The sequence below is a fragment of the Camelina sativa genome, chromosome 15, assembly GCF_030686135.1.
Source record: "Camelina sativa cultivar CO46 ecotype springtype chromosome 15, ASM3068613v1".
Taxonomy (NCBI): domain Eukaryota; kingdom Viridiplantae; phylum Streptophyta; class Magnoliopsida; order Brassicales; family Brassicaceae; genus Camelina; species Camelina sativa.
Genome location: NC_141894.1, coordinates 33,845,065 through 33,862,763, shown reverse-complemented (window position 1 = coordinate 33,862,763; position 17,699 = coordinate 33,845,065). Strand labels below are relative to the sequence as shown.

The 17,699-nt window shown below is 32.8% G+C and overlaps 2 protein-coding genes and 1 non-coding gene across 13 annotated transcripts; all 3 read right to left on the bottom strand.

Annotated features, from left to right (window-relative positions):
* Positions 1–10: 10 nt before the first annotated feature.
* On the bottom strand, positions 11–7,648 carry LOC147927658 (uncharacterized). 8 transcript variants are annotated; one of them, XR_015582184.1, is made up of 15 exons: positions 7,387–7,648; positions 6,750–6,946; positions 6,086–6,197; positions 3,534–3,646; positions 3,296–3,427; positions 2,933–3,168; positions 2,784–2,859; positions 2,605–2,691; positions 2,411–2,491; positions 2,270–2,302; positions 2,134–2,186; positions 752–793; positions 579–657; positions 421–491; positions 11–327 (listed from the first exon to the last, which is right to left on the bottom strand). XR_015582184.1 is itself a non-coding variant. In XM_087488229.1 (15 exons), exons 2-15 carry the CDS (start codon positions 6,918–6,920, stop codon positions 235–237), a joined length of 1,383 nt encoding a protein of 460 aa, XP_087344355.1. In that variant the 5' UTR covers positions 6,921–6,946; positions 7,387–7,648; the 3' UTR covers positions 11–234. The 8 variants fall into 8 exon arrangements, 4 of the variants coding, with proteins under 4 accessions (XP_087344355.1, XP_087344356.1, XP_087344357.1 ...); XR_015582185.1 differs by having other exon boundaries at positions 7,495–7,643; XM_087488229.1 differs by having other exon boundaries at positions 2,130–2,186.
* Positions 7,649–11,448: 3,800 nt separating this feature from the next.
* Positions 11,449–15,827, bottom strand: LOC147927657 (uncharacterized). Of its 4 annotated transcripts, XM_087488226.1 has the most exons (15): positions 15,758–15,827; positions 15,442–15,636; positions 14,868–14,979; positions 13,866–13,978; positions 13,644–13,775; positions 13,270–13,505; positions 13,106–13,181; positions 12,918–13,004; positions 12,735–12,815; positions 12,592–12,624; positions 12,453–12,509; positions 12,112–12,153; positions 11,942–12,020; positions 11,785–11,855; positions 11,449–11,701 (listed from the first exon to the last, which is right to left on the bottom strand). In XM_087488226.1, the coding sequence occupies exons 2-15, from the start codon at positions 15,610–15,612 to the stop codon at positions 11,609–11,611; spliced, it is 1,383 nt and encodes a 460-aa protein (XP_087344352.1). In that variant the 5' UTR covers positions 15,613–15,636; positions 15,758–15,827; the 3' UTR covers positions 11,449–11,608. The 4 variants fall into 4 exon arrangements, 3 of the variants coding, with proteins under 3 accessions (XP_087344352.1, XP_087344351.1, XP_087344353.1); XM_087488225.1 differs by lacking the exon at positions 15,758–15,827 and having other exon boundaries at positions 15,442–15,728; XR_015582182.1 differs by lacking the exons at positions 13,106–13,181; positions 15,758–15,827 and having other exon boundaries at positions 15,442–15,728.
* Positions 15,828–17,298: 1,471 nt separating this feature from the next.
* Positions 17,299–17,405, bottom strand: LOC147927656 (small nucleolar RNA R71). The gene has a single exon (XR_015583208.1). It is a non-coding gene; the product is annotated as a small nucleolar RNA R71 (small nucleolar RNA).
* Positions 17,406–17,699: the final 294 nt, after the last annotated feature.

Here is a 17,699-nt window from a genome sequence, read left to right as displayed (position 1 = left end):
GTGAGAGTGATTTCGTGGCAGAGGAGAGAAATGACTCTCTTGCGTCTTTTTCTTATTTTTTCCTTTTTGAAAATGTTGATCATACATTTTTATCAACATTGTTTTTATCATACAATGTTACAATGTTTTTCAGTAGTGAGAGTGAGTTCTATTCATGTCTTTTATCATACATTTTTATCACATACCACAAAGATATATACACTCTTCTGTTATATACTTGGTGAGTTCTTGTAATCACACTTCGTCCCTTGAGGTCTTGTTGATTGCTTTGTTCAATGGTGGAGTAGGACCATCTTTAATAAATAGACTTTGGAAGAACCCAATCAACTGCGTATGCAAAACATCTTGGTCCATCATAATATTCATATACAATTAATCGAAATCGAAGTTATTTCTGATGGATGAGGTAGCCACACGTACCGAGGATAAGGAGACGCAAAGAAGGCAGAATCCAGGGAAATAGAACGGTGCATTATCAGAAAGAAACAATGCTATATACATGAAACCAAAATTTTAAATGTGTCAAAAGACATGAATAGAACTTAGTAGTAGTTTGTGTTCTTACGGCCTTTACAAACCTGTCAATGGACTCAATGCAAATGGTCCCACGACTCTGCCAAAGGACCTCACTCCAGATAAGCACCCTTGCACCTTTCCCTACATCAATTCAAGCAATAGTTTGTGCTCTTTTGTTTTTGTTTGGAATACTGATACCACAAAAACCCATTATTCAATCTTTACTAGCTTTTACCTGTTCACCAGTTCCGACCTCTCTAGAGGCAATACCACAAACCTGCATCCCAAAATGTTCAAACTTTTAAATTTTATGGAATTCGAATTTAATACTAATTTGACGATGTTCCGAATATTATAATATTGGTCCATTCATTATATAGGCCACTCTCATTGCCAATATAACTGCCACATGAACACCAATTGTATCTTAACTAGGTTTTAATCCGCGGTACACTACGGGCATATAATTTTTATTTTATGTAGTATTTATTTGTTAAATATTGGATATTTTGTAAATAGAGTAATAATTAAATTTTCTGGTTGTTGTGTGGCTAAATATTTATATTATTTTTTAACCCGCAATATATTTTATAACTATTTGTTAGTTATATTTAGTTTGTTTTGTTTAGTGTTTGAGATTCTATTTTTATTTTTAATTATTATAACAAAAAATAAGGGATCTCAATACATAATCAGTAATTTTTACGCTATGATTAAGTCACATTTTTCCTAATGATTTAATTATTTTCTACAATCTTAGTTAAATCAACTTGATTTTATGTCAAATATTCTAATATTAGTAGCGTTGATAAATAATTAAATAAGGATTTAACCCATGTTAACACAAATTTAATAATATTTTATTAATTTCAACATGTATTCTTTATAACTCATCTACTATATAACCACATTATATAATATTTTAGACTTTTTTAATTTTATATATTCGTAATAATTAAAATTTTTATTAAGTTTATATATGTTAATTATAATATTTAAATAAATGTCAATCGAATATTTTCTTACGTTAAGAATCAAAGCTCACAGGTTTTGGAAAACAATATGGGAATCAAATTGATGTTTTCTTTGTTTACGAAGGATTCAGATATAAAATATCTTCAAAACACAACAGAATGTGTGGTTAAATATATGATAATTTCTATTTTCATATTTGATTGCTGTTATTTTTTTTAGTTGGAATGAAATGTAAAATATTTAGGAAACAAAATCTGGAGTAATTTTAGTTTTGGAAAATTTTTAGTGGTTAATGTGGAGTAATGTAAGTTTTAAAAAAATTTTAGGAGTTAATGTTGTAAATAGCTTTTTAAATAAACAAAACTAAAAGGGCATAAAACAAAATATACTTAAAAAAATGTTAATATAGATATAGATACTAATTTAATACCAATTTAATACTAATTTGACAATCCCACATGAACATTCTCATTCCCAATATAACTTAAGAATTCTGCCTCATTTTCTATGTGGGATATTATTCGTATTTCCAAAATATTACTCTAGGTCGTATTTCATTTCCGATGTGGAATATTATTCGTAATTGAATCAGGCAAGATCTAGAGCATTAAAAGACTAATTAAATAAATATATCTTACTGACGGAATCACAAACAAGGCTCCAGGAAGTAGAAAGGTAGTGGTGAAATAAGGAACCTACGAAATCGAAAACCAAAAACAAAAGCAAAATCAAATTGAGATGGAACTTTGAATCAGATCCCTAGTTTCGATTGACTCACCCATGGTGCCCAAGAAATGCTGACAATGGCCATCTGCATCACAAACCCCCAATATGAACCATTTCAATACTTCTATGTTACAAGATCAATTAATTATTTAAGGTATCAATAGAAACATAAATAAAAAATAAATATGCTTACGTTCAAGAATTGCATAAAAAGCCCTGTTGATAAAAGCTTGCGTTCTCCCATGGCAGATGCAAATCTTGGTAGTACAAACAACTGAGAAACCATTAATTAATACATACTATCAATTAACTTAGAGAAAGTATTACAACATATTTAGTAATAAATACTATGTTCATGCGATATATAATCACTCGTAATCTATTTACTTGAGTGATAGATCCAACGATGTTAACCAACAATACGAGATCAGCAAACTGTTTCTTGTCAAATCCAAAACGTGCTTTCAAAAAGTACTGCACAGTTTCAAAAAAAAATCATACGTATTAGTTCATTAATATAAAGAAAAACTCAATATGTAAAATAAGGAGTAAATAATGAGCTAAACCAAGAAAGCAGACTCCAGTCCACTCTCTGAGAAACTGCTGAAGAATGTAACAACCAATGCTTGTACGAATATGGTGCTGCATGCATTAATAAAACCCATAACCATCACTTACAATAATAATAATATACATAAATATGTATAAAATATACCTAGTCTTCATCAAGCTGATCATATCTTTCAATGAAGAATACTTCTTGTGAAAGACACGTGTTTTAATGGGTACGCTGTTCAGGATCGGCTCTCCTAACATTCCGACATTGTTACTATCATGATCATCGTGATGATACGTACCATGATGATAACCATCATCTTCATTGTCGTTTAGCCTTTCCTTTAGGAAAACTCTCATGTACACCAGACCAGCGAGAAATGATATAGCACAAACCTAATTTTTCGAAAAAAAAAAACATCTTAGACTTTGGATCACATGAAAATTTAACATTCTAATGAATGAATTAATGTATAGTGATATAAACCGACAAAAAAAAATGTATAGTGATGATAAAAAATACCTGAAAATTCAAAGCTATAGGTAGAAAACGAGCAACTAGTGCTCCGAAAAGTCCTGCGATTGTTTGGATACCAGTCAAAATACCAAATGCTGATGTTCTTGCACTGCCATTACTGCCGTGAATATTTTCTGCCTGAACAAAAAAATTACCTCTAAATGAATTAATCTGAAGTAACTTAATAAAAAAAAATTAGAGACAGTATTTTATTATAAAACGACGATAATTTATCAAAATGTACCACATAAGCATAAGCGAGGACGGTGACCGTGCCTTGGCATACGATAGAGGTTAGAATCTTGCTTATATAATACGCATAGAAGAAATTTGTATCTCTTCTGTACCCTAAAATTACTGCCAAAATCAAACAACAGAATTATTTTCTTTGGATATTATGAGACATCAATATTCTAGAAAGTAAGAATCAAACAAAGGAATAGTTAGTTTACAGGCAAGATAATTACAAGTTTCTTGTCTTTAATTTATGGCTGAGCTGTGAAAGATTGCAGGTAATACTATAAGTTTTTTTTATATGAAAGAGAAAATTAAATTTGTTATGTAGGCAAGATAATAAGTTTTAGAAAGAAAAAAATGTACTTACTAAGTCGCATCACTTGTTGCCCTTTATTATTATTATTATTATTATTATTATAAGCTTTAATTGATAATTGTGTGACCATTGAAACAAAAAGCATGTCCAAGAATTCAAATTATGTGACTGGTAAGTGTGTGAGAATTGAACGTGGGAAAGACGCAAATCCACTAAACTGTTTTCGTGTAAAATGATTAAGCCTTGCTTGTAATTGCTAATTAAAACCTTTTAAGTTCTGGTAGTTTACAGTCAAAACAAAAAAAACTCTTATTCTCTCCCAGGCGTGATAATCGAGGAACCCCTTTCATTTCTCTCGTCCGGCGCCGGCGAAGCTTTTCTTTGCCGGCGTCGGGACTTAACCCAACTCCTCTCTCTGTTCTCGCTCTCTTTGTCTTGTTGTTGTTCTAGTTTTAGTTTTAGTTAAGTTCTATTTCCCCTTTAATCCCTTTATATCCCCTCCCACTCACCTAACCTCAATCACCGATCTGAATTCCGAAGAGAACAACTGCTGGCCGGAGTTTCCCTGCTCCTACATGCAAAAAGACTCTTTACCGGAGATGGTATCTGATGACCCAACTATTATCAGATCTGGAACTATGATCCACCAAGAGAAGACCTCATATCAGACTTCAGAGATGGCGGAAGTAGACCTTCTTGAACCATCGATTACGCTGAACCTGGTGAGGATGTCGATGGCACACGACGGCTCTCCCACTCTGGCATCGAGTTCCTGTACCGGAGATCTTAAGCTCCATTCTGTTACCTCAAGCTCCATTCTCAACCTCCAACCACCATCCCTCTCTTCACCGGAGATGACTGAGACCCTGAATCCGACATCCGCCCAACCTGGCCGCCGCATGATCCGTACGATACACCCGCTTGAGAAACTAGGTTTCCCATTGTTGGGCCCAACAAATCTCGGCCCACTAAGGTTTTGGAGCCCGTTACCATTAGATGTCGCAATTGTTCCTCATATGCTTTTATCCAGGTTTGCTCGTAACTCAAATCCTTCCCACCCTAGGCAATTAGTGTGTAGATTTATGGAACCATTTGTTCGAAGACTGCATTTGGAAAGTAAATCACCATTGTTGCTAGATTGGTTAAGGCTTTCTTTAGGGAACCTGCTTTTAGTTCTACCCTTTGATTCGGCTCTTGAAGGCAAATGCCTGAATGAACTCGGCATTATGATCCAGACCATAAGGCGCTGTGATTACCGATGTATCTTCACGCTCCCTTCACCATCTCGCTTGCCTACTAAGAACTCTAAACTGCAATTTTTTAACTTTGTGAAGTTCCCTCCCAAAACTCTAAAGATCAGTGGCATTATGATCCCAACTCCATGGAGTGGGGGTTACCACCTTTTCTGCCCGAGTTGCACACAGTACCCAGTTACCCTGTCCATCGCTCCTTTTATCCTCAACCAGAGCATTTGCAACCCTGCTCACACCTCTGCTAAGGCTCTACTTCGAGTAGACATCCTCACCCCGATGAGGTTCCCAACCTTGGCTTCTTTAACGTCGCTTAGTCTTCAATCGAAGTCAGCGGCCAACTTCTCTTCCACCGACTTGTCTTTGGAAGTTACACCGATATTGCTTGACCTCACAGGCTCCATAATCTTTCACAGGAATTGGTTCATAGCTCTCAAGACTACAATCTCGATGACCCCTATCTACTTATGTACCTTTGTTATTTTGGCTTTGGGGATTGCCTACCTTTGTTGTTATTTAAACTTTGTATCTTACCTTGTATGTGGTGTTCTATTCTAATGGAATGAAGCATATGGTTGTCCAAAAAAAAAAAAAAAAGTTCTGGTAGTTTACTTTCAGTTGTAAGATTGAAAAACACATTTTGAATTCAGTTAAAATCGATAGTTTACATATTTACATTTCTAAAGAATGATTTGCTTATTTGTGTTGCCATTTAAAATAATGGAATTTGGGAGGTGGACACTAGTAGTGGTGGGAAAACGACGATAGATGTGCGTGTATTGAAGTGGGTGAAAGCTTCTTTACTTCCACGGAATATTTCCAAATAAAGAACAATACATTGACGTACACCTATCTTATCCTTTTGGTGTTGGTTTTATCGAGAGAATATAGTTGGTGAGATCTTTTCTTTGGGTCAGTCAGTTACTGACTCCCACACGAATGAAAATTTACAAAAACGAAAATAAAAGAGACAAAAGAAAAGAAAAAACGAACCAGGAGGAACAATGGAGAGACACATAGGAAGTGTGAGGATTGTTTTGATCCCATATCTGTCTGATAGATTACCAATTACCGGCATCATTATCATCGTCCCAATCCCTATTGCCTTCATTTAGTAGTAGTTCTCATCATTAGCAAGGTCATCAAGATTATAACATATAATTAGTTTAAAAAAAAATTATGAAATAGTTTTATTATTAGAAATCATATTAATTACATATAATGATATATTTATTGATTTGAATAACGTGTGTTGTTTTTGATATAAACAAATTAATTAAAGATAGAAGAGTTAAAATAAAATAAAAATCGTTTAAAAGAAAATAGAGGAAAAAAAATTTCCTTCATAATTCTTTATCACCACAAAAATCATTATTTTGACTCATTTCCATTTTTTTTTTATTATGATATGTGAAACTTTGGAAGAATGTAGAGTTAAACTCAATTGAGAAAGAAAAATGACTTTATTATAAGCTTTTGTTTATAATATACTATGAAAGAGAATATATTCTTTAAAAATATTTAGGATGGAAAAAACTCAAGCCGATGCATCTGAAATTCTGAATTGTCGGTTCTCAATTTCAGTTTAACAATCAATAAATGCAGATCAAAGGGGAGAGACTAAAGGACGTATAAATGTGTATGTAAAGGTTGGTACCACTTGTTGGAAACCAGTGAGGTAAACGGCCAGAGAACATGAGTCGCCTGGAGCGGAGCACACGGCAGCGACGGTGACGTCGGTAATCACAGGTATTACCATGAACTCGGCGAAGCTAGAGAGGAAGACCGTCATCAACATGTGCCTCAGCCCTCCAATTTCATTCTCCATCACTTAATATACCTTATGTTTGCCGACTTCTCGATTGAGAGAGAGAGAGAGAGAAAACAAAAAGCAAAACAAAAAAGAACACAAAGTGTTTAGATTTTGTTTGGATTTTGATTTTCTACCACACTAAAGAAAAAAAGAAAAATGCACTATATGAATTGAGTATCCATCACACTTAAATACTAGTCACTGTCACTTATATAATTGAAATTTGTCTGCGTTACAATTTTTTGTAAAACTACAAAACCTCGAAAGTCTATGATTAAATTTTTGTATCGTACGTCGCAATCTGACAACGCAGTAATATGTTATTCTCAACACAAAAGCTGTCTATAGATTTGTCAACTTGTTAAATATGGAACATATAAAGTAGTATCTAATTCGATTGCTGCATATTATTAGCTACCTACACAAAATTAAAGAAACTGTGAAAAAGGGTTCTGCATATCCGAAATAAAAAGCTACCTACCTATAAAATGAAAGCCAATTACCAAGTCTGATCTAGTTCCAGTGGTTCGAGTCTAACGCTTAGATACAACATAAAACTTGGGACCAGGGTTCGGATCTTTCTTAGTACCTTCCTCTAATGGAAGTGACCATGAAAAAGCTTGCTGTTGCTGTTCTTGTTGCTACAGAGAAAAAAAATAATAGAAGCCAATTATTTAAAGATATTTTTCTTTTTCTTTCTTCTTTTTTTTTTTCTTTTTCTTTTCTGTTGTCCATCTTGACATGCTTTTGCCATTTCTTGGCACTTCAAAACAATAAAGTACTATCTTGATATCGGTCACATGTTAGGTACACCTTTTTTTTTTCTCCAACATTAGATCGTAACATAGCGACACATTAGCCAAATTATTACATTTGTAGTAAACGAGACTTAATTTCTAGTGTGATAGTGTCTGTTCTCAACAGAGTTATCATTTGCCACTAAACCATGATCACTTTCATTAGATAAACTATGTTATAAAAATTATAAGATCATTTAACCAAAAAAAAAAAAAACTACTACTGTCAATTAGATACCGGGTTTGTGTTTCACTGAAATTTATGATCAACTTATCAACATCCGATGAAAATTATGCAGGTAATGTGATACTCAAATATAGGACTGAGCAAAAAAACCGGACTTAAAATCTTAACCCAGAATTCTATAGAATCAAATATAATGTACTCTTATACGTGGGTATCAGATAATACCCAGAACCGACCTGATACCTAAACAGGTACCTAAATACATGATTATATAGTTAGATATCCAAAATATTAATGATACTAGATTATGACCCGTGCTAGAGCACGGGTTGTAATTCGTTTTGTTTCTTTTATAATTATTATGATAAAATATAATTTATATGATTTTTTAATAATTTTTTGGATAAAATATTATGAAAAAATCATATGCAAGTTTTTTAGTCATTGTTGGATCATGCTATACACACGATGATCATTTTCATCGGGAATAATAGTCTTCAAACACCGCATTTGATTAACATTTGATATAGCATTTAATATTTGCATATTACAATTAATATAGCATGTAATATTAACATTACATATAACAAACATGCTATAATATTAATTTTAACATTACATGTTATAGCATGTAATATAAATAAAAGGAATTTCAACATGTGCTCTAGCATGGGTATTAATTGTTATTATTTGCTTAGATTTTTTTTTTATGTTTATCAAATGTTTTTTCTATAGAGAATTAATTCAGAATATTCTGTTTATTGTTTTTGTAATCAACGTAATGTAGCAATCAAATCTTTGGAGGATATATTTTGGTGTAAAAGAGAATTAAGATTATCTCCTAAAATCTTCCGTGTACACCTAACATATTGTAACAAATTAATACAATTTTTTATAACCCATTTATAACCTACTATTAAAATTATATAGTCTACAAATTTGAAGTCGTGTACTTCCGTTTTATTAAATAGGGGATTTAACTTTGATATCCAATTGTCCAAAATTATAATTATAAATCTAAAAATCAATTAATTTTATATAATTTTTGTTTTGTTAAAGTTTAGCCAAGTTAATTCAAATTTAACCAATTTTAAGAGCTTTTTTTTGGTGTTCGTTATTTAGGCCATGAATGGCTGCTGGTTTTTTACTGGTTTTTAGATTTTGGTTTTTGGATTTTGGATTTTGGATTTTGATTTTTTAAGTTTTTGATTTTTGCTGTAGATTTTAGTTTGCAAAATCTTGAATGGTAACTTAATTAGTTTTTGGTTTTTATGTATAATAATTATTTTAAAAATAGTAAAATAAAGATTATAAATTTTTATTTAAAGATAAAAAAAAATACAATGATGCAGAAAAAAAAATACTTTTATTGCAAATAGAAAACACATTATTGCAAAATTACTATCATCATCATCGAAAACTCTATAATGATGCAGAAATTTCATCCTGAATCCCTTCCATATACTGCATCGGAGTATCATTTTGCTATAATTCTTCATCTGAATCAGAATCTTCTTCAGCTATATTACTAGCTATATGATCTGAATTGATGTGTTTGGTACTGAAAAGCCGATCCAATATATCAAGGTCGATAAGAGGATTTGCTCGGAGCTTTAAAGCAATTGGTGTTTCCTATATAAAAAAAAAGTTTAATGTATCAGTTTACCATATATGTTCTTAACTAACAATATCATGTGATAGGATACGTAAATATTACCTTAATACGTTCATTCCACCATGAGTCGTTCATGTCAATAGCTAGAGTGGTGGGATCAAGTCCAACTCCAGTTTTTTCGATCAGACGACAATAAACATCATAAAGTTTTTTGAAACTGTAAATTTTGTTTTTTAGTGAAAGCCATTCAAGATCGTGACCTGTGGCTTCTTGAAATCCTTTTCTAATTCTCGATTTACTCTCTTCCTTTAGAGGGCCAATACGCCAATTAATAAGCTCCATCTCAATCTCATATATTTCAAGTAAATGATGAACCATACTATCGGTCCATTGAATCTTCGGCTTTATATCATATTAATTGTTTACATACACATAATTAGTCATGGTAATTTTGTACTACGGTAGGATAGACATCACTAGAAAATAAACATATCAACTAAATAAGTACCTCTCTGGCATTTGATGATTGTCCTCGATAACCCATACCTACAATAAATTTTAATGTAAACATCATAACAACAAAATAAAATTTTCTAAATAAATAGTGTTGATATAAATAGATAATGGTGTTAGACTAAAATTTACCGCAAAATTCAAGCTTGATTTGCAGAGATGTTTGCACTCATAGGATGGGAATGAAATTTGTCTGTGTAGAAGACAAAACGTAGCTCTTTTATAGTAAAAAAATTATATAAGAAAATTTAGTTTAATAATAACAAATATGCAAGTCTTTAGTAAATACCCCTAGAATATGTTTTAGTTTGTTCCTTGCACAAAAATAAGGTTTCGTTTGTTTTGGAATTTAATAAGTAAATTAAAATAAATATTTATATTAGAAAAAAGAAAAAAGAAAAAAAAGTCACGGTGGAAACCCACAAAATGTGGTTTTTAGATTTTATGAAGGAAATTCAAAAATACTCCAAAAACTGGTTTTTCTAAATTTTAGGAAATCTATTTTTTCATAATCGTGAATGGCTTCAAAAGTGGATTTTGTAGAATCTAAAGCCAAAAACCACTGCAAAATCAGGTGTCATTCAAGGCCTTAGGGTATTTATAGGATTATAAATTTTGTCATCCGAACCAACCCAACCCAACGTGACCAAAACCAAAACAAAACCGAATGTTTGATAAATTCATAAACCCCTTAAACCCAAATTCGGTCGGAACTACCCGAACATGGTCATCTACCCGAACACTGTCGGGTGTACCCGAATCTTGCCATGAGTTAGATCCTTCTGATATACTCTCTCCATTTTAATAGAAATGTCGTTAATTTATAAAGTTTTATACATATAGAAAATAGTTTGTGTATGCTTTTACAAAGTTACACACGTATTTGGGAAGATTTCAAAGTCTTAGAGGTATTTTTGATAAAAATTTAGAGAATGAGTATTTTGAAATTCTCCCAAAGATTGGCTAACCATTTTTCAAATTTGCCATTTTTACTAAAATATTTGAAATTTGCCATTTTTGTTGTTTATAAAAACTAAAGATTTGGATTTTTTTTTTTCTCATAAAACACATACTTAATAACAAAAGATATACCCTAAACCAAAATTGGTCCTACTAAACCCAAAAAAAAAATATTAACTTATGTTTTTAGAAGATTTTAAGGTAAATGCCAAAAACTATAAATGCCAGAAAAAAAAGCTTATCTTGTAATTGATTCAAGATTAATAGCTGTAGTACTGAAGTAAGCTTATCTTGTAATTGATTCAAGATTAATAGCTGTAGTACTGAAGTTTGTGACTTCCACTATATTTTAAAGTTTATTAAACTTAAAAAAAAAAGTTTGTAAGGCCGGGTATGTATAAACCATCATGAATCGACTGCATGTAAAATAATATTTCCAAATCACAGTTGACAATTTATAGTGTGTATCAATGCTAAAATCGAAATTGACATTATATTTTTTCCTGTTTAGGGGAGACATGAGTTTAATTTTCGTTGGAAGTTAATAAATTTATCAGAGATTTGTTTGACTTTGGGAAGTGTTGAGGAACTTTGAATCAGATCACTAGTTTCGATTGATGAGTTCTTGTAATCACACTTCGTCCCTTGAGGTCTTGTTACTTGCTTTGTTCAATGGTGGAGTAGGAACATCTTTGATAAATAGACTTTGAAAAAACCCGATCAACTGCGCATGCAAAACATCTTGGTCCATCATAATATTTTAATCAAATAAAAAATATTGTAGATGGATGAGATAGCCACACGTACCGAGGACAAGGAGACGCAAAGAAGGCAGAATCCAGGGAAATAGAACGGTGCATTATCAGAAAGAAACAATGCTACATACATGAAACCAAAATTTTAAATGTGTCAAAAGACATGAATGGAATTTAGTAGTAGTTTGTGTTCTTACGGCCTTACAAACCTGTCAATGGACTCAATGCAAATGGTCCCACGACTGCGCCAAAGGACCTCACTCCAGATATGCATCCTTGCACCTTTCCCTACAGAAATTCAAACAATAGTTTGTGCTCTTTTTTTTTTTTGTTTGGAATACTGATACCAACCCAGTATTCAATCTTTACTAGCTTTTACCTGTTCACCAGTTCCGACCTGTCTTGAGGCAATACCACAAACCTGCATCCGAAAATGTTCGAACTTTTAATTTTATAGAATCCGAATTTAAAACCATTTTGACGATGAATGTATTGGTCCATGTTTATAATAAAGAAAAAAAAAATTGTTTATAATATAGGCCACTCTGATTGCCAATATAACTTAAGAATTCTGCCTAATTCTCTATGTGAGATATTATTCATTATATATTACTCTAGGTCTTATTTCATTTCCGATGGGAGATTACTCACAAATTTTGTTAAGTATCAGGCAAGATTTAGAGCGTTATAAATGACTGATTAAAAATAAAAATGTCTTACCGCCGGAATCACAAACAAGGCTCCTGGAAGTACAAAGATAGTGGTGAAGTAAGGAACCTGCGAAATCGAAAAAAAAAAAAGAAGCAAAATCAAATTGAGATTGAACTTTGAATCATATCCCTAGTTTTGATTGACTCACCCATGGTGCCCAAGAAATGCTGACAATGGCCATCTGCATCACAAATCCCGAAATATGAACAATTTTAATACTTCTATGTAACGAGATCAATTAATTATATTAAGGTATCAATAGAAACATCAGTAAGAAACAAATATGCTTACGTTCAAGAATTGCATAAAAAGCCCTGTTGATAAAAGCTTGCGTTCTCCAATGGCTGATGCAAATCTTGGTAGTACAAACAGCTGAGAAAACATTAATAATATCAAATTAACTTAGAAAAGATATTACAATGTACTTAATTATAAATATTATGTTCATAATATAATCAATCGTAATCTATTTACTTGAGTGAAAGATCCAACGATGTTAAGCAACAATACGAGTTCAGCAAACTGTTTCTTGTCAAATCCAAAACGTGCTTTCAAAAAGTACTGCATAGTTATAAAAAAAAATCATACGTATTAGTTCATTAATATAAAAAACTCAATATGTAAATTAAAGAGTAAATAATATCTATATATATGAGATAAACCAAATAAGCAGACTCCAGTCCACTCTCTGAGAAACTGCTGAAGAATGTAATAACCAATGCTTGTACGAATATGGTGCTGCATGCATGCATTAATAAAACCCATATCCAATCATTTACAATAACAATATACATGCATGAAGTACATAAATATGTATAAAATATACCTAGTCTTCATCAAGCTGATCATATCTTTCAATGAAGAATACTTCTTGTGAAAGACACGTGTTTTAATGGGTGTGTCGTTCAGAATCGGCTCTCCTAACATTCCGACATTGTTACTATCATGATCATCGTGATGATATGTACCATCATGATGATCATCATCTTCATTATCGTTTAGCCTTTCCTTTAGGAAAACTCTCATGTACACCAGACTAACGAGAAATGTTATAGCAGAAACCTTATTACTCCCAAAAAAAAAAAAAAAACCTTAGACTTTGGATCACATGAGAATTTCATATTCCAATGAATTAATGTATAGTGATATAAACCAACCAAAAAAATCAAAACAAAAAATGTATAGTGATGATAAAAATACCTGAAAATTCAAAGATATGGGTAGAAAACGAGCAACTAGTGCTCCGAAAAGTCCTGCGATTGTTTGGATACCAGTTAAAATACCAAATGCTGATGTTCTTGCACTGCCATTGCTGCCGTTAATATTTTCTGCCTGAACAAAAAATTTTCCTCAAAAGGAATTTTATTTGAAGTAACCTGATAAAAAATTAGATACGATTATTTATTAAAAATTAAAATGTACCACATAAGCATAAGCGAGGACGGCGACGGTGCCTTGGCATACCATAGAGGTTAGAATCTTGCTTATATAATACACATAGAAGAAATTTGTATCCCTTCTGTACCCTAAAATTACTGCCAAAATCAAACAATAGAATTATTTTCTTTTGATAATATGAGACATTATTATTCTAGAAAGTATATAAGAATCAAACAACGGAATAGTTAATTTATTTGGCTATATAATTACAATTTTATTGTCTTTAATTTATGGCGCTCAGCTGTGAAAGATTGCAGGCAAGATAATATTATAAGTTTTATATACATGAAAGAGGGAGATACAAGATCAAATAAAATTTGTTATGTAGGCAAGATAATAAGGTTTAGAAAAAAAAAATGTACTTACTAAATCGCGCATCACTTGTTGCCCTTTATTTATTTTATTTTGATTTAAGCTTTAATTGATAATTGTGCGACCATTCGAACAAAAAGTATGTCCAAGAATTCAACGTATGTAACTAGTGAGTGTGTGAGGAATGAACGTGCAAAAGAAATCCACTAAACTGTTTTCGTGTAAAATGATTAAGCCTTGTTTGTAATTGCGATTCAAAACTTTTAAGTTCTGGTAGTTAATTTATTTTCAGTTGTAAGATTGAAAAAAAAACACTTAATTCAGTTAAAATCGATAGATAAAATTTATAAAGATTGATTTTTTTTTTTTTTGTGTTGCCATTTAAACTAGTGGTATTTGTGAGGTGAACACTAGTAGTGGTAGGGAAAACGACGATACATGGGCATGTACGTGTATTGAAGTGGGGTAAAGCTTCTTTACGTCCACGTAATATTGTCCATATAATTAAAGAATATAGAATACACTGACGTACACATATCTTATTCTTTTGGTGTTGGTTTTATTGAGTGAGTTAATAATATATTTAGTGTGTTCTTTTCTTTGCGTCAGTCTGACTCCCCACGAATGATATGTAACAAAAACAAAAATAAAATAGAGACAAAAAAAACGAACCAGGAGGAATAATGGAGAGACACATAGGAACTGTGAGGATTGTTTTAATCCCATATCTGTCTGATAGATTCCCAATTACCGGCATCATTATCATCGTCCCAATCCCTATTGCCTTCATTTGATAGTAGCTCTCATCATTAGCACACACAAAAACTCATCAAGAATATAACATATACTAATAGTTAAAAAAAATTAAAAGTGATTACATATAATAATATATAATTTGAATAACAAATTAGTTGAAGATAGAAGAATCGTAATTAAATAAAAATCGTTTAAAAAAAAGTTAATTAGAGGAAAACTTGGAAAAAATACCACTCAAAGTCAAAGCTTTAGTTCCAAATATAAAAGAGCATATATATTCGTTAAAAATATTTAGGATGAAAAACAACATATAGCCGATGCATCTGAATTATAGGTCCTTAATTTCATGTTTAGAGAGACATTTGGAAGCATATGTCATGTCAGTTTAAGCCAAGGAAAAAAAAAAAAAATTTAACAATCATGAAATGAAGATCAAAGGGAGAGACTAAAGGAACTAAGGAAGTATAAATGTGTAAGTAAAGGTTGGTACCACTTGTTGGAAACCAGTGAGGTAAACGGCTAGAGAACATGAGTCGTCTGGAGCGGAGCACACGGCAGCGACGGTGACGTCGGTAATCACAGGTATTACCATGAACTCGGCGAAGCCAGAAAGGAAGACCGTCATCAACATGTGTCTCAGCCGTCCAATATCATTCTCCATCACCTAATACCTTATGTTTGCCGACTTCTCGATTCAAAGAGAGAGAGAGAGAGAAAAAAAGACAACACAAAGTGTTTAGAATTCTGTTTGGATTTTGATTTTGTACCACACAAAAGAAAAATGCTTATTTGAATTGAGTATCTACCACACTTAATTACTAGTCACTGTCACTTAATTGAAATTTGTCCGCGTTACAATTTTTTTCGTAAAACTACAAAACCATGTAAAGGTTTGTGAACTATATATATAGGGCTGATTAAATTTTTCATCTTTGTATTGTCGCAATCTGACAGCCAGTAATGTGTGATTCTGAACACAAAAGCTGTCTATAGATTTGTCAACTTGTTTTCTTATACAATTAAATGGAGCAAATAAAATCCAATTCAATTGCTGCATGTTATTAGCTAGGTACACAAAATCCAGCATCAACCCTAGTCATAAAACCCCAATTTTCATAATATTATTTGTTTCTGTTGTATAAAATCCACCTTGACATGCTTTAGTTTGCTATTTCTTGGCATTTCAAACAATAAAGTACTATCTTGATATCACTCTCACATGTTAGGTATACTACTTTTATAAACACCGTTTTATAAAAATGAACATAATTCAGCAAAAAAAAAAAAAACGAAACTTATATTATGAAAATAACATTCGCCGATAATTTTGTTGAATCCTCCATTAGAGAAACCCACCGATAATTATGTCGAATAGCTCTGTTAAAACTCTGAAACAATTGTATCCCCTAACTGATTCCCTACACCCAATATCTTTCTTTGATTTCAAAACTCTTATTTATTTTCTGTTTTTAATCGGTTACTTGAAACACAATCCTTCTCATTTCCTTAGCTATATTTGATCTATACAATTTCATAATGCATCACTTGGTCTCTGTGGATTCGATCCTGAAGTGTTACAACGATACCACTAGATCAGGGTGGAGTATATATTGGATTTTAATTAACCTTTGATCAATTTGGCGCCATTGCCGGGGACCAAAACGCTGCCTATGGAATTTTAGATTCATGTTTAGTCTAAGGTTTAATTTATTTTAGTTTACTAACTAGTTCTTGCGATCTTATTCCTCTGTTTCAGGTGTATGCATATAAGGAGCCACAAGAAAGCTGATTTGCTTATACTAGGAAACAAGGAGTTAGAATAGCTTGAACGCGAAAAGTGGAAAGCAAAAGCCCATACCAACCCTATGGCTGACGGAGAAGTAGCAGCGGCTCATCAACCCAACCCTCAGTTGGATATCGTCCAACAACAGCAGAGGCAGGACAGTAAGAGCAAGCTGCACTGAATCCGCCAGCAAGGCAAACCACCTTGAGGGATGAAGATGCTCACAACAGGCTGTTTGCGAATCGATCTGTGATTCAACCACCCGCTCATGCGAGGCAAGACTATGAGATTAAGCATAGTCTAATCAATTTGGTTCAGAATCGTGTGTTCCACGGGTTCCCATCGGAGAGTCCTCTAGATCACATCGAGGCTTTTGAAAGACTGACTAGTACGACGAGGTCCAATGGTGTCCCCTACGAGTACGTCATGCTGACTTTGTTCTAGTTTTCTTTGGCGGATAAGGTGCTGAGATGGCTAAACCTTCGGGATCCTGGATCGCTCACCACTTGGGCACAATGTAGAGCAGCTTTCCTCAATCACTTCTACACCAAATCACGCTCAACCAAACTGCGAAGCAAAATTACTACATTCTCTCAAGGAGGCATGGAGACATTTTGCGAAGCATGGGAAAGGTTCAAGGAATATCTGAGAGATTGTCCTCACCACGGTTACACCAAGAGAACTTGATGAACATCTTATATGGGGGGTATCGAACAGAAGTACTAGATGGCGTTAGACACAGCTAGCAAAGGAGATTTCTCCACCAACACCACAAATGAGGCCAATGCACTGATAGAAAATCTTGCGGCAAGCAATAGCAATCACGGCACAGACTATGATCGTACGGTGTGGGTCAATGCTGTCGAGACTGATGCTATTAAGGATCTCACAGCCAAGGTGAATCTCCTACTAAAAAGGGATCACCAAAACGTTAACTTTTGCGAGGAACAAGCCGGGGGATATGC

What these genes read in the sequence shown, in the direction of transcription:
- LOC147927658 (XM_087488229.1), bottom strand. Translation starts at nt 6,920, where the DNA reads ATGGAGAATGAAATTGGAGGGCTGAGGCACATGTTGATGACGGTCTTC. An exon ending in TCTCTCCATTGTTCCTCCTG is followed by an intron (nt 3,647 to 6,085) that starts GTTCGTTTTTTC and finishes TGATTTTGGCAG; the next exon opens with TAATTTTAGGGTACAGAAGA. An exon ending in GACTGGAGTCTGCTTTCTTG is followed by an intron (nt 2,692 to 2,783) that starts GTTTAGCTCATT and finishes GAAACTGTGCAG; the next exon opens with TACTTTTTGAAAGCACGTTT.
- LOC147927657 (XM_087488226.1), bottom strand. Translation starts at nt 15,612, where the DNA reads ATGGAGAATGATATTGGACGGCTGAGACACATGTTGATGACGGTCTTC. An exon ending in TCTCTCCATTATTCCTCCTG is followed by an intron (nt 13,979 to 14,867) that starts GTTCGTTTTTTT and finishes TGATTTTGGCAG; the next exon opens with TAATTTTAGGGTACAGAAGG. An exon ending in GCATTTCTTGGGCACCATGG is followed by an intron (nt 12,510 to 12,591) that starts GTGAGTCAATCA and finishes TCGATTTCGCAG; the next exon opens with GTTCCTTACTTCACCACTAT.